This window comes from Lonchura striata, chromosome 5 (genome assembly GCF_046129695.1).
Source record: "Lonchura striata isolate bLonStr1 chromosome 5, bLonStr1.mat, whole genome shotgun sequence".
Lineage (NCBI taxonomy): Eukaryota > Metazoa > Chordata > Aves > Passeriformes > Estrildidae > Lonchura > Lonchura striata.
The window spans coordinates 22,595,145-22,621,409 of NC_134607.1; the positions used below are offsets into that span (position 1 = coordinate 22,595,145).

Sequence of the window (26,265 nt, forward strand, 5' to 3'; positions counted from 1 at the left end):
TGCTACAGTTACATGAACTTGACTGACCTTAGAGCAAGATATAGCACTAGATGGCCTCCACAGATCTCTTCCAACCCAAATTATTCTATAACTTTGCAATTTTCTGCATAAAGACAGAAAGAGGGCATGCAAATAACTCTTCCTCCCACACCAGCTACTAAGCTATGCTCTCCTATCAAAGGGATCCTCAGACTGCTATCTCTGAGCCAGTACAGTCAATAGAAGTCCAGTGGCAAAGTCCTGACAAGAAGTCAGCTTTGCTACTGGCACAGGGATCAGGACTTCTTCCTGAGCTTTTGGGTCAGATCTCCTGATGCAGCTTGTCAGTCACACTGCCAAGCCTAAGATGCAGCCTTAGCAGTCACACTAACCTCACCCTTGAGCTCTTCTCTAAGTTCAATTTGAATTTATACATCATTTCAATATGATCCAAATGCTTTCCAGGAAATGTTGCCATTTATTGACTCCATCCCACCCTGCAGGAAGCAGGCACAGCTGTGTGGCACTGAGATTCTTACTCGGCAGCCACACTGGTGGACCTGTACCAAGCCCCATGGTACAGAGTGCACACCAGGGCTATTGCCAAACCTCTCCCCTGGTTTGTCACTCTCAGGTAATGGTACCTACACACACAGAAACAAGTACCATGGCTCATGATCAGCTGTGACAAGTGTGATTTGTCTCTTACTTATTACAATTACTTACAGTTTATAGAAAGGGGGGATGCATTAAATCAGCTGTGTTTGGCTCCCCAACCAGCTTGCAGTGCATTTAAAGAACCTCTGCTTCCTTTGGTGGGCTCTACTTTTGATAAAGCACATTAAGCAATGCTGAATATTACAACACTTTAACTGACTAATTAGTGAATTCTAGGATCAGCCATTTTACATCTTTGCCTTGAAACAAGGGTAGGCTGGAAGACCTAGAGCTGCTTTGCTGTGCATCTTAAGCTTGCCTCTGCAGCACCTTTCTCCCAGCATGGCAGAGCTTCCTTTCAAGACCTTTCCCAGTTCCACTGATGCAGAATCCCTTAACCAGCTTTTCTTCAACCATTATTCAGCTCTGATTTCCAAGCATCTAATTTTAGCACTCACTGTTGAACATCCTCTTGAGTTATTGTTAGAATGAAATGAGGATCATCTGACAGGAATATATCCTTGGTAAATACTGGGAAGGAATGCTTAAGGAGCTAGCACACCTTCCTGCATCATAACTGATAATCCTACTGCCCAGGACACACCTTATTCCCACATTTTTTGTTCCTGGTACCTTGCAGTTCCACAAACAAATTAAAGCACCAGCCTCAACTGCATTAGGCATATTTGGCTGTATAATTTTGCTCAGTTATTGTTTCAATAATCACTTTCAATTAGCCACAGGGATTTATATTTGCTATTTTTAGGATCATTTAAGTTTTAAAGGCACCTGATTACACAGATCTATATTTGCATGACATCTTTCACTGGAGGATTTCTAAGTACTACAAAGAATGTGAATGAATTTCTGCTTGTCTGCAGCAAGATTCCTTTTACAGGCAGAACAACAGGGGCAGTGATTAAAAGACATGTCCAAACACCCAGAGGAAATTTACACTGACACAGGAACCCCAGCTTCCAGTTGCGTGTTAACTATTACACCTGTACTAACACAGAGTGAGGTTGGCCACACAGGCACTAGAGATGCAGACACCATAATTTGAAATGGTTGTCTCTCCTTCCACATTAACAGGTTTGGAAAGAAAGGAAAAAAAAAAAAAAAAAAGGCTTCTTATCAAATACCAAACAATTGACCCTTCTCTGCTAATAAGCAATGGGAAAGAATGGCAGGGAAAGGTGTGGATTTTCCGAGAGGTCAGAATAGGAACAGATGGGGCTGGGATTTTGCCAGTGTGACTTGCCAAGGCCCTTTATCACTGCTAAGAAGATCCAATCTCCCAGCTCGTTCTTCACACCAGCTTCTCTTCTTTGCATTTTACCTGCCAAGGCAATGCACCAGTGAAATTCATCCAGGTGTGCTGAAAAAGAAACAACACAGGGGAGCCAGCAGACTGGTGTTTCTCTCTTTTATTTAAAAACAGTGCTTCATTACCATTTGCAAAGGGTTAGGAAGGGTTTCCCCCCTTGCTTAGAGTTTATAAAAGCCAGCAACATGATCAATAATTTATACACATGGATAGTAATACAAAAAAAAGGAATAAAAGCTAAAGATCTAACTACTCCAACCTTCACAATTCCAGCTACTTGATAATAATAGGAGTAACCCAATGAATACTGTATGGTCTGAAAGCTACTATACAATATGATACTTAACGAGGGAGGGCGGGAAGTTAAAGGCTGTCACAAAGCCCTGGGATGCAGATACTGCTTCTCCAGAGTCAGCAGGGAAATGGGACCCTGGGCAAGCGGCTCGGGCGTCCTAGGAAATGATCCAGGGGGAAGGGAACGCATCCTACTCGGGACACGTCCTGTTCCCCGGCGGTACCTGGAATGGGAGGTGCTGGGGAGACTGCAAGAAGGGGCATGTCTGTTGCTGCCATTGGAGGTGCTGTGGCATCTCAGCCTTGCACTGAAAATCTCCAAGTCTCAAAGAGATCAGCCTGTGAGGTCAGTAAAATACTCCACCAGCTCTGTATCATTCTTTAGCCCTGGTTCTCATTTGCTATCAGCCCCAGGTTTTAGCTCCAGCTATTTACAAGCAGGATTTATCATAAAAAAAAAAAAAAAAAAAAAACAAAAAAAACCCACCAAACAAAGCCTAACAAAACCCCCAAACAAACAAACAAAAAAAAAACCAAGAAAACAAAACCGAATCATATCCCCTAGAGTAAAAGAGGATGATTTTGTCACTTGATAATGCAGCCAAATTGAGCTGCCAAAACTACAACACTCGCACACACAAAATACTGTGAACAGAAAAAAATAGAAAAATATGACCAGAACTGAGACTCCTAATGTGGGAGGCCTGATTTCTGTAAGGAATTTACTCCTCAGGAAAGCAGCAAGCCCCTTCACCAGCAGAGAACTGGGAATCTGGTAAATTATTTATTGACCCACTTCAGAACATCAACAAAAATTTAAAAAGACATTCCTAAGATTAACGGGCATTTTGCTGACCGATCGCCAGCCAAATGAATATCTTGGTGGACGGCTTTAGACACCAGCAATGTCCTGGTGAAATCAGGCAAGGTTTTTGGCTAATGCATTCCTGCTCTACCACAAGTTGAGAGGCAGCATGGGAAGCTGGTCACCTGCACAAGCCTGGGCCAGCTGCAGCCCATGGACCCAACAGAACAACCACGGGCAGCACTGGCAGCCCCAGCAAGAAGCTGTCTTCCAGGGTCAGCAGTGGCAAGAGAGACGGGACTTTGGCCATCCCGAGTCCCGTTTAGGCTGCCATTGATGCGGGCACTGCAGAGGAAAGGGGGTTCTCCTGACAGCTCCTGGCTGGAGCAAAGCAGACCAGGCAGAAACCCCACAGCCTACTTGCAAAGGGCCCCATTTCAACGCTCTGGCTATCAGACTCCTGCTTGCCTTGTTGACTGGAGTTTTCATTGTAGAAGAGAAGTTTACTGGGGTTGGAGGGTGGAGAGGGCAATCAGTAAGGTGGGGATGGAGGGAACAGGCTTTTCAGACATTAACATCACCAAAAATAGTGTTTTATGCAACAAAGAATCAAGTCTCACTGGTGTATACTACAAAATGTTTGACATTATCCAAGAGCATGTCAAAAATAAAAACACAAAGAAGTTTACATTGGATGTTCATCTTGTTCACTAGGTTGGTTTTTTTTTTCCCCTCCTATTTTAAAACAGTGCAAACAGGTAAAACACTAAAAATCACCCCTCTACACCAAGGACAGCATTCCCCCACCCTGCCAGGCTGGAGGGCCACAGGCAGCAGGTCCTCTGCCAGGCTGCCTGTGTGCTTTCCCTTTGGAGCTAGATTCAGCAAAAGCGCTCCCCAGAGGTGTTGTTTCGGTTTCCCTTTATTAAATTCCTAAGTGCTCCCCAAACCTGTTTTCCATTTGCCTCCATCTTCATGGCTAGGATGGGAAGATACAGATAGAGATGAGCTGGGAAAAAACATGGGTAGAACTGGGAGGCTCTGCTTTGTATTCCCCACTGATAGAGCTCTGGTTGCTGGAATTGAAAGCCCAGCAGCCAGGATCTCTTGTCAGGCAGGGAAATGGCTTCATTAACCATTCCACAACCAGCACTCGAGCCAGCTACTCAGAAAACCCTCCTCAATTCTCACTGTACACTTCACATCCATGAATCTCAAAACAGGTAAGAACAGGGATAAACTTCAACTTCACTTTAGGGACAGGGAAGCAAAGTCTAAAGTAGCGACATGACTGCCCCACAGGGACCCTTGAGGGGTCACTGACAGAGCCCTGTCTGAAATACTCAGACTCCAGAGCCAGTGCTCCTTGCTGGGCAAGTCTGCTCCCTCTCAGGCACTGGAACAGCCAAGCCATAGCTATCTTTAAACATGGCTTTGTCTATCTGAACTCATGACACAGGACCCACCAAACTGCTTAACCTGGGAAAAGCTGGCTACAGTAGGCTCATACTGAGCTCTCCATTGCCTCCAGGTCCTGTCATGGCTTTTCTTAGAAAAGCTAACCCATCTACAACAGTGCAGCCTCCCACATATGGGGACCAGGACAACTAGTTTGCTAACGTGCTGGGCATCAATATAACTTATTCCCAGTAGAGAATATGCTACGCCAGGAGTAGTTACTTTATACCAGCACAATGTAACTGCAAGGAAATACAGACCAGCACATTAAATAAACCAACTCTTTAAACCAAAAGCTCATCTGTATATCATCATGTGCTGGCTGGACCTATTGCAAGACAGCACAAACAGCTACACTTAAAGAAATTTTTTTTTTCTCTGCATCAAGAGGAATCCCAGAAGCCACCGGACTAGAAGGTGACAAACAGCAAGCTATTTGCCAGGCTGCCTGTGCAGTTTCCCTCAGAAAGCCAAACCCTGCTTTACAAGGGGCTTGTGACTGCAGGCCCATTGCACAGACAAACACTAGCTGCCATCATTCTTATAAGCCAGGGCCCAGTTCAATTTATTAAACGTAATTAATTTTGCATAGGGAGATATAGGCTTTGTCCTCACTTCTTCAGAAGATGGATACAGCCACACCTTGGCTACTCTGAAAGCATCTCTAGCCACTTCATAACACATCAGAGTGAAACTGGAGCTGTTGTTCACCAACAGGGAAGAAAGGCTGAAGAGCTCTCCTGTCACACACAACACTCACTCAAGAAACCTTGCCATGCAAGTTTTTGGGAGGTCTGTTGCTTTGGACACCTGGAACCAGTGAACTACCTCTGGCCCCCAGCCATGCAAGCGTCCCGGTGTTCCCTCTGCAGCTCAGTGCTGAGAGCAGGAAGCCAGGCAATCAGCAAGCTCCCTCAGGGGATCTTGCAGCATTAACTATGGAGCCACAAAGACACTGGCTGCTCAATGCACCAGAGAAGCCCAGCAGGGAGGGACCAGAGCAGGTCATGCTCGGATACAGGAGGAATCAGGCTGGATGGTCTTAGAACAGGTACTACTTGGAGATCAGGGCACCATGGCCTCCCAAAGGTTCTGTATTTCTGCACTAAACCCCTCACATTCCTAAAATACTTGGGCGGGCTGAAGCTGCCATGCATAGACTCTGCCAGGAGGCAGAAATGGGGCTGGCCTCCCTCCTACTCCCAGGGAGGCCAAGTGGCGGGGGGGGCTGCAGGTGGCACTGCCAGGGCAGGGGAGGGCACTCAGGGTGGGAGAACCTGGCTTTTGGGGAGCTGCAGTCAGAACCAGCTGAACTGAATGTGGGAGAGGGGCGGGGGGGAGCAGCTGCCCCAGCAGGGCTCTGCAGATGCTCCTGGGCTCACAGCCTGAGAACTGCCTGCAGGAAGGGAAGGGACAGCCTTCCTCAGGCCCTCCATCCACAGTGGGGAGAACAAGTCCAATAGAGAGGCTTTTGCTGCATCCCATCTCCACATGTCCCCTGGCTGCTCTGCAGTGGAAATAACTGCCCTTGAATATGACTATCTCTACCACAAGTCCTCCCTCTTCTACCCCAACTCTGGCAGAAACACACCGAGTCTCCCTCATTTCCTAGATTTTGTGAAAGCCCCAAAACCCTGTTCTCCCCCTCCCTATTTTCAAGCTAAAATATTTATATACAAACAACAAAAAAATTGTCATAACAGCAACAAACCAAACTTTGGCTTGGAAAAAAAAAAAGTAAAAAACCAACAATAAAACCAGGAAAAAAAAATGTGGCCAACAGGCTGGCAGTTTGGTGTCCCCTTTATCTAGCTATTCCTCCAGAAAAATCAATAGCTTCAGGGTCTCTAGCTTAACTAATGGTGTCCCCATTCTTCCCATTTGAGGTGCCTCCACTCTGCTGTGCACAGAGAGGGTCCATTATCACTGGGGAAGAGCAAAAAATGTGTGGTTGTGTGTAACTGGATCAGGACACTCCCCCAAGAGTGGGACCTCTGCTTGCTGATGTTGCTTAGTGTTAAATGCATGAATTTTCCTACTCTGTATCAGTGATGGATGGAAAAGCAGGTGTTCAACAGGAGCTGGAGAGGCTCCGCCAGCAAATCCATATTCTGAGCTGCCCTTCTGAGGGCAGTGGCTCACCCCAGCACCAATCCATGCAGTCCAGGCAGCCTGGTACAATTACACTTCTGCATCTTTCCAGCATGCAATTAGAGCCTGCCTCTGACCACTGGGATTACTGGGAGCACTCTAGGAGCCAGCAGCTGAACAGGGAAGTCTGGAGAGCAGCAACTCTGCATCACATCACAGCTAACAGTCATCTAAGTGTGCTGTCTTTGAAACACAGCGAATTCTCTGTCTGTGAGAGCAGAAGAGAGATGGTCCTGGGAGTCGTGAACCCCTCAGCTAAATAGTTTCTATCCTTCCAAGTCTTCTAATATGTAGTGTCTATATGGACTCAGCAGACCAGGTGCACAACTTTCTCTGAGAAGCTGGGCAAAACAAACCCAGGGGCTCCAATGCAGCTATGGAAGGGCCTGAAATAGCTTGTGGTTAAGAAGTTCCTATGAATTCAGAGCTTGAACAAACTGCTTCTGCCAGATACAAAACTACTTCAGGATCACATTTAGATATAAAAGATCCTCTTCCCCCACACAAAGCCACATGCTTGTCCCTCACCTCGAGCAGCTTAAGCATGGCTGGCTTTTCCTCACTCATGTTATTTGAAATAGATTACTTGCAGAAGCACCTAAGAGCCCGGGATGAACAGGAGAACAGCCCCTGCATGCTGGGCCTCGGACAGTGTGCCATGCTCAACTCTTCTGCTCGCCTTCTTCCTTTGCAAGGCTGCAGGTGCTTCACCTCTCCAAATTTAATCACTCGCTGTCCACAACAGAGGGACTCTGCGTGATCTTGCACTGCATCTGCCACTCTTCATGGAATGAAGGGGTGGAAAGGGACAGCAAGAGAGAAAGATCTTCAAAAGAAGGAATGAAATGACAATTACAGCCACCTGCAGTGGACAAAAATCTGCGAGTAAAAGTTCTGTGTGTGGGGAAAAGATCATCCTCATCAAAAACTCCTTTCAAAGTCTTGTCCCCTACAGCTGAAGTCTTTGGGCAGGTTGAGAGACTCTTCTCTTGTGAAGTCTAAAGTTCTGACATTGCTGAAACTGTCACAAACCTGTGTGCATCAAATGGTTATAGAAACAAAGAAAGTCTCTCCATTTCCCCATTTCCAAAGATAAATTACTATTTTCCACCAACATTCAGGTCCCAGACACAGCCAAAGAGTGCTTCCTTCTGCAGACAAGAAACACAGCAGGTGGAGACTTCTCCCTCACGTCCTCCTGTCTCACAGGCACCAAGCACCAGACCCAGGGAAGTAACTCTGTCTGCGTGTTCCTGATTAATTGCATGATATCAGTTTCTAACAGCTTTCCTTATCGCTAGTTGCCTTTTCCGTGATTGGTAGGATAAGCTATGCACCAACATACAGACACGGAAATGCATTATTTTTACCACAGTTAAAAAAACCCCAAAAATTAAAACAAAAAACAAACAAACAAAAAAAAAAAAGCACAATCTTTGGAACAAAAGAATTAAAGGCAGAAATTTAAAGGAAAAAAAAATACATATTCGAAGAACATAGTGAGGTATAAAAAAGTATTTTCTCTTTTGTTTTTTTTTGTTTTTCCTCCTCGACTTGCTATAGAGTTCCTCTACTAGTAAATATTGCAATAGCCAGGCCTCATGAACTGGGGGGGCTGTCCCACTTGCAGGGGGTTCACGTCACTTCAGTAGGGGGCAAATCGGCTGTAGCCACCTCGGTATAAACTCGCCTGTAAAAATGAAATGGGAGAAAAAGACATTGTTAGGAGAAGAACTGTGAAGAGATACCCAGGACAGCACCCAAATGCTTCTGGAAGGACCTGTCCTGGCACTGACCCACCACCATCAGCACCTCTAAGAAGCAAGAGAGAACTCTGCCTGCAAAACCAAAGATGTGGCTCAGGAGGGCATGCTCATGGCCAGCCAGCTGAAGGTGAAGTTTGGCAAGTCTTGGTGGAAGGGAATTCAGTACCAGAGAGGGGACTCACCAGTCCTAATCTCAAGCCAGTTGTCCAGGCTGCCTTTAGAGACTGCGGAGACCAGGACTTCTAGGATGCTCTTCACCTCACCTCAAGGTAAAGGTCTAAAATAGATATGATGACTGGGTATCCTAGAATTACCTGTTTTTCCCTCATTGACCCTAAAGAGAATCCACATGATGAGCTGAGGCTGAAATGGAGGTGCCACACTGCAGATATCTATTTTTAGGTGTCTTTTTCTCTGAGCACATTTGTATTCCAGCCTTTGCAACAACATAGATACTGCACTGGCTAGCAGATGGGCAAGCATGTGTTTTCAGCAAGCTGCTCCACTCCCCTCTGATGCCAGCATACCTCATCCTGCCCTTGTGTAACTACTGCTGGCAGGCAGGACACTGTATCCTTCCACTAGTGCAAGAGGGAACCAAGTGAAGCAGCTTTGCTGCAAGATGTCACAAGAACAACTTATTCCCTTGCTTCCTAGAACTGAAAATGGCAAAAAAAGTGTATCCTGAATCTCTATTGCTGATTTTTGCTTTATGTATCATCTCGATACAGTTCTACTGATTCACCAACAGTGTTCTGGCTCCTGGCAGTTCTGTTTGCCATTAATTTTCATTTTTCATTGTACTAGATGATGTGCAAGACCGAGTAGTAACTGATCTCCTACAGCCTGGATCCCTTCTTAGTGCATGCACAGATATGAATGTGGAACAACTGGGAACCCAGCACTGCTGCTAAGGACCTCCTCCCTCAACACAGAAATTTTTCTGGGTGGGTGAGGTTTCATTGCATGATACCCAGTGGCTGTTCCCCATCCTGGAAATGAGAAACAGCACAAGAAAGAAAATCCCACTTACCACAGCGCCAACTCCGTAGCTAGCGGCAGGGGCAAGGGCATGGTAAGGATCTGCTGTGTACACCCTGCCATAACTGAAGAGAGGGAGAAAAGATATAAAAAGAAAAGAAAAAAAAAGTCACTTGGGAGGAGCAGAGTAATAGCTGTCTGACCACAGGTAATGGAAGCAGCAGCATGCCCTTGCACACACATGTATGCATCCATGCACACACAGGCACGCAAGGCAGCTCCTCTGCAGAGATCCTATGAGCATGCTGCCATGCATTGTATGAGATGGGCGAGAGAACAGCCTGCCAGTAGCAATGTGGCACAGGCCATGAGCCTGACCTGCAGGAAAGAGGTCAGGAAAGAGGTACACCTTTGAAATGCCAACTAATGCAGCCCTTACCTTTGGGTAATTGTGTGATGCAATTAAGGAGGAGAGTGACTGCTGGCACTAGTGCTACTGGAACAGTAACAGCTGCTAAATGGAAAGCAGTGAGGGATTCTCTACTGTGAGAGGAGTATAAACTTTAATGTGCTAGAATTAAAACACGGCCTCATTGCACAGGCAATGAAAAAATCTTAAGGCAAGCACTCTGATGAAGACAATGCTTTGTACCTATTCAGAGCTGCATGTTAAAGCATCCTAGAGCACTGCATGAGCTAAGTTATTTTAACTTTATAATGGGGAAGAGAAATGCACCCAGTGATTTAGTAACCTCCCCAAAGTCAGATCTCTGACTCTCAGGCTGTAACCACACTGCTTGCTTTGTGCAGAGGAGAATCACAAGGATAGGGAAGAGGCCAGGATTTGTGCCAGCTCACATACACAGAGGGCAATACTGACCAGGAGCAGAGACAAACCGTGCACTCAAGTCTTCCGTGTTGGGTGGTGCATGCATGTGTGCACATGAGAGTGCAGGCCAGACAAAGAAATGGGGGAAAGAAGCAGAAGTTCTGTGATGGGTCAATGCTCCTTGAATCCCTGAGCACAGCAAGCTAGTACCCATGGACACCTCTCCCTTACATACCCATCGCTGTAAGCTGCTGCAGCGGCTGCAGCGGCTGTGGCTGCTGTTGCAGTAGCAGGCTGTGCATATCTGTAGGCTGCATATCCACCCTGCAGGAGAGAAGAGAACTGACTTTACAGATACCTGTCCACATATGGAGAGCATAAAAAAAAAATTTTAAAAAGTCACACACATCACAAGGAGAGGAAGTGTTTCAAACTGCATCAGCTCCCATGTCATGTCTATTGCAAGCATCACCCATTAACTCATGTCTATTCCTTCCCTTAGAGGGACCAGGGAGGCCCTTCCATTACCCTCTTCAGCAAAAGGAATACACTAAAGGAAGACTGAGTGTTGTTACAACCCTAGAAAATGCAATTTGGCATGGAGGAAATGGAAACCCGGAAAGACCCAGAATCTTGCATGCAAGGTAATTTTTATGGCCCCTTCCTCTTAAGGAGAGGAAATCAGAGGTAGACACTTTCTATGAAGTATTTTAGAAAGGGAACCGTTCAGAGAAATTTCTACTTTTTTTTTTTATCCTCTCTCTTTTACAGCCAGGAAAATCCAAAGGGCTAGAATTTAAATGGGTCCGCATGTGCAGAAATATCAATAGTCAGAGAAGGTGAAAAGTAACCAGGAAAAGACAGTCCCTGTTGGTTTCAGGGCTGTCAACAAGCAAACCAATATTGAGGCCAGCCAGACTTTCTCCTCTCCTCTCCATATAAGAAAGCAGGTCAAGAGAATTATGCCAGAACAGTCTGTTCTGCTGCTGTATTTCTACCCATGCTACACACCTGTAGCAAAGGTGATCAAAGGTAGTTACTAAAAATGTACTTAACAACTGTGTTGTCAAAATGTGAATTCTGACTCAGAGAAGACCTGTGAGTCTCCTCCTGGATCTCCCACAAGGAGCTCTAGGGGCAGAGCAAGGCCTGCAGTACTGGAAGACCAAGGCCAGCCACCTTTCAGATCAGGGACAAAGGTAGCATAGCAGGCAGCAAATAGGGCTCTGAACCCCTGGTTTTATCTTTATTGTATTTCTGAACACTTTTTTAAACTCGGGGGTGAAGGCTTGGTAAATGAACCATAGTTCTGACTTTCTAGAAACATAATGAGCCATAAAAAACCAGTGGAAAATTCCAGATTGCTTCTGGCTTTTTTTTTTTTTCAAATTGACATTTCAGGGTTTGAAGGACTAGAAGGCAGAATGATGCTCTTCACCTCCAGAGTAGCTCAACATACCTCTACTACTTCTTCCCTATATATCTTTTTCATACATGTAACTAAGAGTACAAGATTAGCTCCACTACAGAACTGTGTCTTTGCTCAACAGTACTCAATCTGGACCTGGCTAGCTTTTAAATTAGAAGTAATGATTTAAAATTAATATTGGTTTCTTTAATGTGGCCTACATTAGCTCTGTGAAGGCTGATGTGCTATCCAAAACATGTTTGCAGACCCTTTCCTACTCCAGAAAAAAGGGAGTTGCAGCCTCTTCAATCTTCTAGTTAACAGGAGAAAAAGCAACACAGATGTAAAAAGCAACACCTGTGAAACATCACCACATGGCCTGGAAAAGATGCCATGTTACAGTTTAGCCCTTTTAATATCACCTGGCTGTTTCAAATCCTGCATTTTGGATTGACAGTTTGGGGATGTTTAGCTTGGTTTTGCCATGCTATCATTGTGCCACCATGTAAAACATGACAGAGGCCAGAGGAATGAGGTGCAGCCTTAATCCAAATCCAACCTTCATTAACCTCACCAAATTAAGACAAAAGTTTGTATCAATGCCACTGTACTATCCCCCTTAGGCTATATGCTTCCTGAACCCTTGGTTTTTTGCTTGAGCACAGTCTAGGAGGCATTTTCTCCAGGCACTACCCTCCGCAGGGCAGCTGGCCTTAGCAGGCACCCTTGATTCCCACTCTGCCCCACATTTCCACACCTGCCAGTCACATTTCAGACCAGAAGCTGCTTCAAACATGACTGGCACATACTCTGAACATGAGAGCAAGATGCAGTTTGAAACCAAAAAGGCTTATCATATAATTGTCTTTTAACTCATGTCTCATAAAGGAAAACAAAACAGAACAAAACCAAACAAAAAAAAAAAAAAAACCAAACCAAAAAGAAAACTAAAAATAAAGAAGAAAGAAGGGTTGGAATCAGGTGTGGGAGGGGGAATGGAGTAACATTTATTAATCAAAATTAAAAACTAAGCATGCTGACATCTGGAGCTAGAACAACCAGCAAAGTCACCACGTTCAGACTCATATTGGCTAGTTCTATCCATCCCAGCATTCTCTTGGGACAGCAGTTCGCCCTAGGCTCTACCACAAGCTCAGTGAAGTACACAGCCTCAAGTACTAGAGCGTGCAGCCACAACAACCTGCTATTACGGAAACAGTCAGTCACCACTGGAGTTAACATTCCAACCTTAACGACTCCCGCAGCACCGCCCTCACCCCCCGGAATGGCTCCCACCCTAGCCCTGTCCCACACCACAATGTTAATAATTATAACAAGCAATAACCCATCTGTTATATCAGAGAAGGGAACAGAGACTCCACTGAGAGATTTAGAGCGGGATGTTAACATTTCTTCAGTCAACTGCACAACAAACAAAAAACAAAACAAAACAAACAAAAAAAAACCAAAATAAAAAAAAAAACAGGAGAAATAATTCATTGGAGAAATGAAGTTAAGAAATAGCTGACGTGTATTGCTTTTTAACCATGCACTGATGCAAAATTGAAGCTACTGGTTATTTAAAAAAGGGGAAAAAAAAAATCTCAGGATAGAGGTACACACAAACAGGCAGACCTGCTCATTTCAAAGCAATTTGCAAAGTCTACTTATGTGTACTTCAAATAAAAACAAAAATGGGGATCATAATGGCTATGGTGCATTCCTGTCATAGGAGCAATGAGTGTGGACAGCTGGAAGATTTCTGAAACAGGGATGTATTTAGCATGACCAGCAGGTCCAAATATACCAAAATAGGGTGAAAGAAAGAGGAAGAACTGTTTCAACTATACTTTGCTTTTACATAAATCCTTTCAGCAAGCTCTGGGACCATACAGAGCAGGCATTGTACAGGTTGCCTTACCCAGCTGATGCTCCTGTTCTCCATAACCCAGGATCCACCTATATAATTCAATAAAAGCATCTAAAGTCTGTTCAGCTTGTCCAATGCACCAGATATTTTATCCTGCTATTCCTGTTCACACAAAACTTGTAACTGATGTGCAGAGCTCATCTGCAAGGTCCTAGGGCCCCCAGTGACTTCTGGTGCCACCCACTTCAGGTACTCCAGTAAATAAAAATGATAACAGCATAGAGCATCTGCAACCACAGCAACAAAGAGGGGAAAATGTGTTTCCAAATAAAATAAAGAATTATTACAAAAAAACAAAAAAAAAAAAGGAAAGGAAGAAAAAAAGACCCTTGCCAGCTTCAACACATCCCTTCAGTGCCACAGCCAAACTGCAACAGAAGAAACCACTGAGTGGCTTACTGCCTGAAACTTAGGACAGCCATGCAACTCCCACTCCACCTATTTGATTCCAAAGGGACAGGTTACTCATACAGGTTCTGTTTTTAAAAATCTTTGATCTCATCTCAAAAGAAGTAAGTGTGGCTGAGCTTCTTGTGAAGACGTTATGTCAGAGATGTTTCTATCAATGGGACAGTTTAATTACTGCCTGCATAAGGGAATGGGAACTAGTGAGAAGGTTTATGCACTTTCACTGGGCATTAAAAACAACCAAAAGGACTGTGCAAATTAAGATTAGCCCTTTTTGGTACAGGCTTTTGGACTGTCTGGGGACCATGTGAGAGAAATGAACACCAGCCTAAATAATGCTTATCTTGATCTTGATTCAAGTTCTCTTTCTCTGCCTATCTGGCATTCTAGTCTTGTTGGGGCTATGCTGGATCCCTTTCCCCATGCAGTGCTTGAGCCTACAGACCTGAGCTGTCCAACAGCTGTATTGCTTGGGTATGAACAAAAGTTCAAATTTAAAATTACTCTTCTCTGATGTTACTGTCCTTGGCTCATCAACAAAGCAGTATTTTACTTTAAATTCCTTCTTTAACATTAGATGGCAGCTTTTTCAGTATTGTCTTATATCTTCTGAAATAAGACAAACATAGGAAAACAACACATACAGGAAGCTGCAATCCCAACTAAAGCAGCATTCTGATTACTGAGTATGTTAATGAAAATATATTTGCATTTTATGCAGTTCAGCTCAAGTACATCTTCTCCTCCACTCTTCAAGTCCATATCAGGTGAACACTCCAACAAGAGCAAGAGGAAATCCAAAACTACAGCTTACTACGCCAGTGTGGTATAAATCTCCCTTTTCTTTTTCCCTTCCTGCCTTAGAAGGGCACACAAAGTATGTCACTGCCCTCTTTACTCCACAAAGTCTTTCTGCCCCTAGGACACAAGTGTGTCCATAACCCCAAAGAAACATGGAACCCATGGTACCAGTCAGGTACATTTTACTGCTTGCCAGGTTTAGGCAGCAAGCCCAGTTTTAGGGTCTTTTATTTGTCATCTCTCAGATGTGTCTTCTCCACCCCCACAGTTCCATACAACAGAAGTTAAGAAGCAGAAAGGGCTAGAACTGCTTCTGGTATTTCTGTATTAGAAGGGTGGCATACGTGCACCAGGAATGAGCATGAATGAATTAGAAGAGGTGACAGGACAACGGTGTCCATTGCAGCAGGTGCTTCTACATGGTAATGGGACAAGCATGACCTTGTTAACCTTTCCACTGAATTCAAGTTTTGTTGGTTTTTAGTTTTTGGTTGGTTTTTTGTTGTTTTTTTTTATTTTGAGTGAAATGCCATTTGGTATGAAATCTGGACACACGCCACCCTGCTACAGCGGGGGCTTGGCTCACACATGAGTCTGCACTGCTCTAAAAAAGCCTCTGTTCCCATCTCTAATGTGGTGCTGGAATGGTTAGTATAATTCAGTTTTTTCCACTGCAATCCACAATCTGATTGGTTGGCAGGTCACACTGGCACTCCTACCTGAGGTATTTTAGCGCTAATGATTGGTTCCTGTAAGACTATTCTATAACAGAACACAGGAAGAGCAGTTCAAAAAAACACAGCTGTGGAAAGAAACAATCATACAAACAGCCCACAGCGGGGCTCACCAGCCTTTTCTTTCCAGTGGATGCAAGCACGCTTTTCACAGGCAGGAGCAGTCTTTGCACAGTGGGTTTGTTTGGGTTTCCCCCCCCGCCACCCAGATTGACCCCATTGTAGAAGAAAGATAACCTTTCTTATGATCCGAAATGAAGCCCTCTGCATCCTGGGGCAGGTTGTTTTATCAATTCAGGTGTCTTGCCAGAGTGGGACGCATCCAACAACAGATGGAATGCCTTCTTCACAGAAGAAATGGCTAGCAGGATGGTTGCCCCAGGAAAGAAAAAAGGAGTGAGGAAAAGGAGGAGGAGGAAAATGAGAAATCGGTGCATAGCAGATATGCAGAAAAAGCAGCCCAAACTCGGGACACTTCCCTTTCATCTTGCCTACCATTAACCACTCCCTGCCAGCTCAGCTCCTTTCCACAACCCTATGGACTCAGAAGTCTTAAGAGAACCTCGATTTAACTTCCCCCCAGTACTAACTGAAGTATCCTATGCCATACCTTCCGGAATCTGGGTAAACCTATTACAGCAACCAGAGGGATGGAAGCACTGCAGTGAAAAGCACAAATCAGTGAGACACAGGGACACTGAAGTCATTCCACCTGTGCCAAGCAAATTGTTTGGAAGGGCAACTTCAAATTTGGATAATGATACCTTTTTCCTGAGCTCCACTGGAGGGCTCTGGCCAGCAATAACATAGGAAAAAATACCACCATCTACTTTGATGCAGTCCTCTCTTCCATCATCCTCCTTTCTGAAAGTGACACCACTGCCACCAACAGTGAAGTCATCAGATATCAACCAAATGGTTCTAACCTGACCTGGGGGCTTTGCCTTTGTGTTACACTGGTGGTACTGCTCTGCAACATCAAGTGGTTACAGGTGTTCTTCGGTGCTGAAGTTTCTCTCCTTACATGTTATATAAGCCTCTCCTCCCCAACAAAAGCTCTGAAGGAGCTTTCTCAAAAACAGGGAGTAACTCTGTCCAGACTCCCCTTTCAACATGGCAGCCTTTTATATGCCACACTCTGTGGGAAGAGGCACTAAGTAACACTCATTTTCTTGGTTATGTGCCATAGCAAAGTCAGTGTCTGTAAAGGTAGCATTTTAGGAGTGAGGCAGGAAAACACAGAACCTTCTGCAGTCCTTGACACAGCTTTATCAAGAAACACTTGACTAGGCAGATCAATCTTTAAAGGACTGCACACATGACAGTGTATGGAAGAGTGAAGAAATGCATGCAGTTCCCTCTATCTCAGAGAGCACATCTTCCAACTGCTTTACCTGGGCTGGAAAAAGCCCCTGTCCAGAACTTGATCCTCCATATAAGCCAACAAAATCCAAAATCCTGAGTCTAACCCCAGGATCCTCATTATAAGTGTCAGGAATAGGACCTTCAAAGGAGCAGGACTGTGAAATTTGTGCTGATAGATCTGCCACTACCCAAACTTTACAGAACTTCCCAGCTCTAGAGAGCTATGACCTACAACGCCACAACTGGGAACTCTCATAGAGCCAGGCAGGTTATGAGTTGCAGTGGCAACTGAGCATTTTGGCTTTGAAAGCAAGTTCCTACCATATTCCTGCTCTGCAACAGCTCTCCCTTGGAAAGGAAAGCACTTTTCTCACTGGACAGTTCAAATACCTCCATCCACAGCCCACCTGTGTACACACAGACTCCCTGGAGATTTGCAATACAGGCTGACTGGGTAGGACAAAGACAATGACAGGACAAAGTCTCCCGTGGTATAACAGCTAATTCCCAAACAGGAGGAGGTTGCTGACTCTTGTAACCAAACATCTCCACATATTTGTACTTTACAATTACCTGCAGAGGTGAGAGAACCTCGCCTATTTAGGTGCCATTCCTACCAGCAAAATGAGATGTCAGTTTTCACTCTAGCATCTCAGCCTACATTTTTAATCAGTCCCAGTGTCTTCCCCAAAGGGATAATCTCCACGTCCCAGTGGCACATGAAAATTTTTAAACATACAACTTGTTCAGCGTAGTGTGGGCTATACAAATCAAATCTGAAAGGGCCCCAAGAGGGAAGAGAAAGGGGAGGGAAGAGGGGGAGAAGGAAAGGGAAAGTCTGAGGCTAAACCAGTCCTGTTATTTTTATATCCAAATTATGTAAATAAGAGAAGTGTTGAGAGAAATTTTAATTTGCTAATCATCTCTCAGGTTGATTAGTACCAGTATGCATGTGGGGGACAGGACACCCAATAAACTGACCCTGGCAATGATCAGGAAACCCAAAGGCTTAGGTCTTGCACCCAGGGGCAAGCGCAGTGACAGAGAAGCATGCTTGCATTCCTAAATATATAAATATATATAACCACAAGGAAGAAGAAAATTAAAGTAAATGATATTTAAAAAACCAAACCAAACAAACAAACCAAAAGAAAAAGAAAAGAAAACAAAAAAAGGCTGGCTTGTCAGGGGTTGGGGACAAAGAAGGCTCCGGTGTGTGTACTTACATAGAGGTCAGCACCGTAAAATCCGTCCTGGTAAACCACACTGCAGAAAATCCACACAAAAACAAAACAAAACAAAAAAACAAAACAAAACAACAAAAAAAAAAAAAAAACAAACAAAAAACAAAAGAACAGAAAACACATTCCGGTTATTGAGGACGGCAGCATGCACATGCGTTTTACACAGGCAGGTGATGTATGAATCCACAACCTGGGCTTTTGGCAGGAGCAAATCAGCAAGAGAACGTGTGTGCGCACGCACGGCTCCAAGTCATCTTCCATGGCATGCAAAGGGGGAAGGGGTGGGCAGAGGGGGAGACAGTATGCAAAGGAGAGACGGAGGGGAACCACCATCTTGTACAGTAAATATTGACTCAAAAAGATCTGACGTCCTGAAGAGAGACACAAGGGTTTAGAAACCTCTACTCTGGTTATTCTCCTGGAATGATTTTAGTTACCCCCTAAAACACATGGAAACATTGGCTTCATGAAGTGGGCTTCTGAAATTGAGGAGCCCTCCACAGAAGGCATCCCACAGGGGCTGGAGTCACCTATGTGAGGAAGTGTGGTTCAGAGACTTGCGCCTGATTACATTTTTCAGGCTTCACAGGGCTGCATGACTTTTGTTTCTGACATCCATACATCACCTGCTTTTACCCTGCACATTAGACATGCGATAAGATTTGGCTGATCACACAAGCATGCAAAGTATTATTATTCAGCATCTTAAAGAACTGATGCAACACCTCAGGAAAACAAGTCAATCAATTCTGATCAAAGTAAACACAGAGAAATGTAATTGAAAAGAAAAAACCAAAAATACCCACAATGCATTGCTTTCACAAGCAGAGATAATGAGCTAAAAAGGTTAGGTGACTGGTCCAAGATCCGAAAATTGAAAGGTGCAGTGGGAGTCCCTGGTAGTAATGACTTATTCCACAGCAGAGAGGAGCAACTGGAAGGGTTTCCGTGGGATGGTGCTTTTTTCTGCTTTAAGCCATAGTTTTGTTTCTCTCAGAACTTCAAGCACAAAAACTGTTAAACAGAGCCTGGGGTTCCCAAATAGCTGCTCTTAGAGCATTCACTAGTATAAAACTACACAGCTCACTCTGGGGACAGGGGTTGGGGAAGGATGAGGAAGGAAGAGAGGGGATGCCCCCCACCCATTTGAGTTCAGCGTGTGCTTCATATACTGAGGAATTTCCTCTAGCTTTGTCCTCTGAAGAGCTCCACACAAACTTGCTCAAGGCTTTAAAAAGCATTAACCCCACCATCTGTGATGTTCATGGATATGATATATATGACTTACCCATAGCATTAAGGAAAAAAAAGGTATGGAACACTAGCTATTCTTTTGACTATAATTTTTTACTCATCAGATGGAATGTGAAATGCTGCCAAGAGCCTGCCATCCTCAGACACCCATCTATTGTAAGGCACACACACACAAAAAAAGCCCAGCAGATCTTGGCAAAATTCTGCATGCTATTACTAAAAAAATAAAACAACAAAAAAAAAATCTTGCAGTGTTAGCTACTGCTTGAATAATTTAGTCTTGCTGCCTTCTCCAGGAAAAGTACACTCCATTCCCAATGGATAAAGTTACTGTAGTCTCCAAGAGCGCTGGGAGCAGGTATGAAGATAGAGACCCTTGTTAGAGGAAGAGGGGAGCCACTTCAGCAGGGAGAAGCAGGCCATAAGATCATGTTTGTTGAAGCTAAATTTTTACAACCACATAACAAAGAGTTTGGCTCCTGGGGCAGTGACTTACATTGCTGGGTTCTCTATCTAGGACCAGGAGTGTTTTAGCAGTGATACTTCCACCTGCTCCTGCAGGAAAGGCAAACGCACGACAGAGGAAGTGACTTGGTTTATGAACAGGTTAGAAGTTTTAACAGTTATTCCAAATACAATCAGTTGGATGAACATAAGCATTACCACATTGGATCAGGCCACTATTTCTGTCAGCAAGAGACGCTAGCCTCAGCTCTCCAGAGAAAACTGCAAGGAACACTAGTAACAGGTAAGAATAAGACTACCTGGATCCAAACACCCGAACACACACGTGAATCCTCCATCTCTGCTTTTGTTAGGATTTGACTGACATGAACTTCAAGGGCTGAAATTTAGCAAGGTTTATTTATATGGTAGAATATCCATATTTGTGATTCTTAATGCCAGCAAAAACAGAGAATTCCTTTATCTGGGAACTACATTCTGATTATGTAGCTTGACCAGAAGTATAAAACAGTCTGGCAGCCAGTCAAATCTTGGTGCAATTTGTAAAAAGCCTACTAGCTGTGCTAAAACACATCTAAGGGGAAAAGAAACAGGCTGGTTTTGCAAAGTAGCCAGCATATCATTTAGGTGCACCAACAGCTGACTGTGTTGGAAAATGAACAAAAAAACCACTTTAAACCCTCAAAGCTCTCTGCTGCCCTGCATCTAGTCTTTTATCTACTATGGCTTCAAATCAGTGAATCTCATATATATTTACATTCCTAGATGAAATTATTTTTACTATGGCAAGTCTATTCCTCATATAGGTAGTTAATGACTATGCAGAAGTCAATGACTAACCTATAGTTTGAGAAATAAAATTTATCAAACTTATTTAACTTTGAGAGTTTTACAGTAGGTGAGTTTTTTTCAGACTGTCTAGATTCTTACTGCTTTTGGTCTGAAGTGTTATTTGTTAGCATTCTCATTTAATAAGCATGGCTGCTACAAATCAGGGCAATATTCCAGTACAGTTTTTACTTGTGCTTTTTATCAGAGGTTATAATGTCTCCTTGTATCTACCAAGTGGCACCTCGGTTAAAACTGAAGGTTTCATTAGTGTTCAAAGTCAGGTTTAGGTGACTATCCAACTCACCTACAACAGTCTAAGCAGTTGTTTTCTGAGGTATCAAAACCCTTCTCTGGAAAAACAACCATGGCCATGCATAAGTATGGGCATTCCCACATATGCATTAGCAAATCTTGAGTTCTTGAAATAAATATTAAAACTATTAAAAGCTATGATTTCTTGCACCTTCCTCTGGTTTAGCATTTGACACTGTCCAAACTTACTCTAACCTGGATGGTGCTCGGTCTGATCCAGTATGGCAATACCAACAAGTTTTTATTTATCTACATTCTGTATTTTTAAAATTCTGCTAAGCTCTCAAATGCAGTGATACCATTAAATTTTGTAACTTAAACACCGCTAAGGTTTGCGAAAACCAATTCCTTCTATCAGGTTTGAGTTAACCTGAAGCTTTACTTTACTGTCTTCTTACACATTACTCACTATGCCTTCATGTTGCTGACTGATCTTATGGTGTCATCTTTCCACTGGCCAGGAAGAAAGTAAACGGTGGAGGACAAGATGTCAGGAACATGTGCCTGTCTCTGACCCCATGGAGGTCAACAGTGCCCACAGGGAGTGGTGGCTGTCCTACAGGTTACTGCAACATGGAATTGAAATGCACATTTTGTATTATTCCACTAGGAATCAAATTTGTTCTACCAAGTATCTCGCAGAAATTCAGACTATGATGACAAAAAACACCAGTAGTAGTTACATCCCAGTGCTTGGGGCTAGGGACAGTTCTGTGCCTCTGTGAACCTGCCTTGCTTACTTGTGCCCTGGAAATGTTTACCAGGTAGTATGCTGCCCACAAAGACATGGGATCAGTCAGCAGGGTGAGAAAAATTCAGTTTAATAGCAGTAAACACAGGCATGAGACATTATTTGGAAGGGCTAATCACTGGAGCCTGGCCCATATTCCAAATGAAAATAAACATTTTATGTGGGACTCAGGCTGGATTTACATCAAAGACAAGGCCCTCCCAGTGCCCCACTCATGACTGCCTCTGGCTAGGAATGCTCTAGCTGTTACTCCCAGGGATGAAAAGCACAATCCCCCTCCCTGGTGCAAATATTTCATATTCTAATGGATGGTAGCACTTAGCTCAGCTTTGCTGCTTTGACTGTGGAGCACTCCCCAGTAAAATTGGACTGGGCCATTTTTAGAGCAATGGACAGACAAGTTGCAGGTCAGAGGCAATGGTTAGAGGATAGAGAATGTGAACTAGGAGTGGTGGCAAAAAAGTGGATTTGAAAACCCAGAAGAAACACTCTGTTCAGAAGACCAATGTTTAGACAAGAGGTTTCATTTAAAGTCTTCTGGTGAATTAAATACAAACATTGCCAAAATTGCCAAAGAGCAAAGCTAGACAGATACATGAGCACTGCAGCTTGCTTCCTGGAGCTACACTTTAAATATCAGACTAGACTCTAAAAGGATCACAGTAGCTCTCATCACTTAATCTGATACAGAAGCTATTGTGAGCTTATCCAGCATATATCAGGCCAGCTTCCTGCACTGATGTGTATGGATGCCACTTTCTTAACAGAAGATTTATGATATTTTTAATTCCCTTTTGGGCCTAGTGTAAAGGAAAAGAAGGGTCAGCCCACATCTCTGTGTTGGAGGATTCGTTTCTACTCCTGTTCTTTCTGAGAACATTGCCTGAAAAATATGGCAAGTAGAACTTGAGACAATAAGATTAAAGCGTCCCAAAATCAGAAACAAAACAAACAAACAAAAAAAGACCATTTGGAAGGGATTTGCTGATTTATCTGTCATTCCACCACATTTAAGCAAACCAACAAAAACCCAAAACAAAACTCACACACAGACCTAGTTCCCTCTACTTTTAAACAGCAGAGTACTTCTTTGTAACAACATTTTTTGCACTGCATTACTAGTGAAAATCTGAGGGCAAAGAATGCTAAGGCCACACATTTGCCATTGCTTCATTGCATTATTGTTCTCTCTACATCCCAAATGCTCCCAGCTTTAAATTAATGGACTTGATTAATCTTTGTTTTAAACCTTTTTAAACTGTCTCCAACAAAGAAAGCAAATCCATTGTGGGTAACTGGCTCTTCTGTGTCCTACTGCCAGATGGTGAGGCATGAAGGTAATGGATAATATTCCTCATTCCTGAATATGGAAACACAAATGGAGTACAAAGAGCAGAACCTTTTCAGGAATTTTAGATCTTCTCTTTGTGTCCTTCTCAGCAGCACTATAACATATTGGGTCAATGGATGACAAATATATACAGACAAATTGAGAAATTATGAGAAGGAACTCATCAGCACTTTAAGCTGTTGCAAGTACTGGAAATTGTTTCAGTCAAGAACTTAACAGAAAAATTTAGATTTGCCCCCACTGGATGCCATCATGTGCAGTATGCTCTGGCACTAGCAAGATCTTGACTCTCACCATCCAGACAATTTTAGGGTTTTTTGTTAACCGATTAGCTATTTGACACGGTTGTGCAGAGCACTCTGCTCTTGTGACCAGTGCTTACCCTGGGTAGGCAGGGATGGCTGTGGGAGGTACTGCCCGCACTGCTCCATACACTGTCCTTCCTCGGCCCCTCAGATGGGCGCCCCGAAATGCGGCGGCTGTGGTGGCTGCTGTTGGATAGGGGAAGCCTGGAACTGTGAAGATAGACAAGGTGGAAGGTGAAAAGGATACAAGCTCTGCCCCAGAGAACAACCGCCTGCTTCAAACAAAGTGACACAACAGCTCCACAGCAGTGGGACATTTGGCATCAATCCTGCAGAAGGACATGCTTATAACCCAGCAAGCATCCCATACGCACTTCTTGCTACACCATGGCCTTTGGGGGGAGAAGGGTTGCAGAGAGGTTTGGCATGCAAGAGGTTAATGTTTTGGCATGCCTTACCCACCCCAACAGGGCTCAAATCCCCCCACCGTTCGATACTGCCATGCAGTCTGGTTAGAGTCCGAGAAGCATGGAGAGTTACTATCAATACAGCACGCAGTTCTTCCAAAACTGCAGAGGCTCTTTAAAATAATTCGTCAAGAGGCCCTTAAAGTCAACCAACTTACATCAGTCTCTTCCCTCCTTTCCCCTCCCACTCTTTGCCACCCAATCCTCTGTATGTTCATTTTAAAGCCTGAAAGACAAGATAGCCCATATAACAGCAGCAGCAATTTCCCATAAAGTGCCAGTTTACTGAGAGCCCACCTTCATTTAACAAGCGTGACCAATAACTAGCACCACATATAGTGATGCCTCTATTATTATGCTTTAAACTGAAGTAAACTAGATCGTGATGAAACTTTGTAAAACCTCAGAGGCATCTGCAAACACGTCATAAACAGATACTGAAAGGGAATGAGTCCCAGGGCACAAACCCAATCCAGCATGCATCCAGGTGCATGCCACTAGGGGCCCTGCAGACCCGTGGTTCAGCAGCTTGTATAATATGTACTTTAGGGATTTGTCTGTCTGGTTTCTTTGATTTCAATACAGGGAGGGGAGCAAGGGAATGGCCTATTCCTTACACACCTCCCCCTGTTCTGCAGCCTCCTTGTCATTCAGAAGGACCCATTCAGCAGTACAGCAAGACAGTGCAGATGAACAAGTTACAGCAACTGCACACTAACTTTGGCTCAAGGTAAACTCATTCCCAGTGAGACCCATCCTTTCAAGTATATATTATACAGACTGGAGAGAAGAAGGGTAACCGGTCATCATTAACTCAAGCACAGTAACAGTACAGGGGCTACTTACTGATTAAAGGAATGTAAGTGTTAATACCCCCCCTTCCTGACAGGGGCACTGCAGCGTCATTGCCCAGTGAGACATCCGCTTGAAAGCTGGACGCTAATTAAATTTAAAAAAGAATAAAAAACAAAAACAAAACCGTAAAAAGGTTATAAAGGAACAGCAGATTAAGAACAAAAACAAACACCACTGCAGTTAAATGGCAGAAGTGGAAGTGTCTACTTAAGCTCTACCTGCATATAACTCAGGGCCGTACACCGCTCCAACCACAGGACTCAACTTCCAACCTGAAACAACAAAGACTGCAGTGAATGCCAAAATCTACACCAAGAGAAGAACGGGCAGCATGGGTAGGGGGAATGGTCTCTTGCATGCGCCCCAGCTTCACATGCACAGCTCTTTCTGATTTCTGCTTTGCCTCAATCCCCCTTGGTGTAGATGGAGGCCAACTGCCCTTTCCTAATGTCAAGTTCTAGGTCCAGGTCGCTGTATCAGTGGGAACAGCAAAACATCAGCAGATCTGCAGCAGGCAGAGGCGCTGCTGTGGGAATGCCAACTACCTTATATGCATATTTGCCATGAGCACCATGCGACCTGGCATTCCCTGCAGGAGCCTTGCTGCCAACTCCTCCCTACTTTCACAGGGAACACTGCAGATACGAGCCCTCTCTAAAGCCACCGGCCCAGACTGTCATCTCAGGCAAGTCAAATTATAGCCTTGAATTCTCAAAACACCCTTGTCTTGCCTGCTAGAGATGTGCTAAAACGCAAGTGTCTGAATTTCTTCATTAACTGCATTACGCAACTATAGTTCATAAAACCAAATCATTCTATTCATCTCACACTTTCTCCTCACTGTTATTTTAGTATTTCTCTCCTTTATGCTGCTTTTCAGGTCAAAGCCTCCACAAAGAAATTATTTCAATATAATCTGGATAATTGGCAAGAACTGCAAATCATCAAGATAAAACCTACAAGAGAATAGGGCTTAAAGAAGCATGGGGATGAGTTGGTACATATTTCCAGTCACATCTAGAAACCTATCTGTCTTTTCCCCCTCCATCTCTCTAAATGGGGGAGAAAAGAGATATAAAGCTAACAATTTGATCTGGGTTGGCTTTCACAAAGCATTTCTTTCAGGAAAGATCTCAGCTGTTCAGCTAGCAAACACAGAGGCATTTTTATTTAAATAAATCTATATGCTTCTTTTGTCTTGGAGCCCTGGTGCACTTGCTGAACTTTTAACACCTCTAACCACTCTAGAAGCCATATGAACAACTCTGAACTGCAGCCCATCAACACCACCCTGCTGGCAGAGTATCAGTGACAGATGCAGTGCAGGCTCCCTCTGCAAGTACAGGCACACTGCTGCTGCACCGCTCACCCTGATGGCAAAATACTCCAGTGGTGGCAACAAAAGGACTGTCAACTCTTAAATTTAATAACAGTTGTACAACCATACTTGCCAGTATGCCTTAAGCCTCGTCTAATGCTAAATCTCTTTGCATAGCTTTAAAGCTGGCTTTAAACTGCTGGCTGCAAAAGCAAAATA

General features: G+C 44.0%; 1 protein-coding gene across 11 annotated transcripts in view; it reads right to left on the reverse strand.

The window, feature by feature from the left end:
• Positions 1–2,048: 2,048 nt before the first annotated feature.
• RBFOX2 (RNA binding fox-1 homolog 2) overlaps positions 2,049–26,265 on the reverse strand; it is a 170,129-nt gene continuing 145,912 nt past the window's right edge. For 5 of the 11 annotated variants that reach the window (XM_077783381.1, XM_021554068.3, XM_021554078.3 and 2 more), the window contains 7 exons: positions 24,947–25,000; positions 24,720–24,812; positions 23,484–23,616; positions 15,514–15,556; positions 10,483–10,571; positions 9,471–9,543; positions 2,049–8,361 (listed from right to left, as the gene is read on the reverse strand). In XM_077783381.1, coding sequence (XP_077639507.1) covers positions 8,317–8,361; positions 9,471–9,543; positions 10,483–10,571; positions 15,514–15,556; positions 23,484–23,616; positions 24,720–24,812; positions 24,947–25,000 — 530 coding nt within the window. In that variant the 3' untranslated portion in view covers positions 2,049–8,316. Of the gene's footprint in view, positions 8,362–9,470; positions 9,544–10,482; positions 10,572–13,000; positions 13,078–15,513; positions 15,557–18,119; positions 18,160–23,483; positions 23,617–24,719; positions 24,813–24,946; positions 25,001–26,265 lie in introns of all 11 variants that reach the window. The other 6 variants (XM_077783383.1, XM_021554069.3, XM_021554067.3 and 3 more) reach the window with 3 other exon arrangements.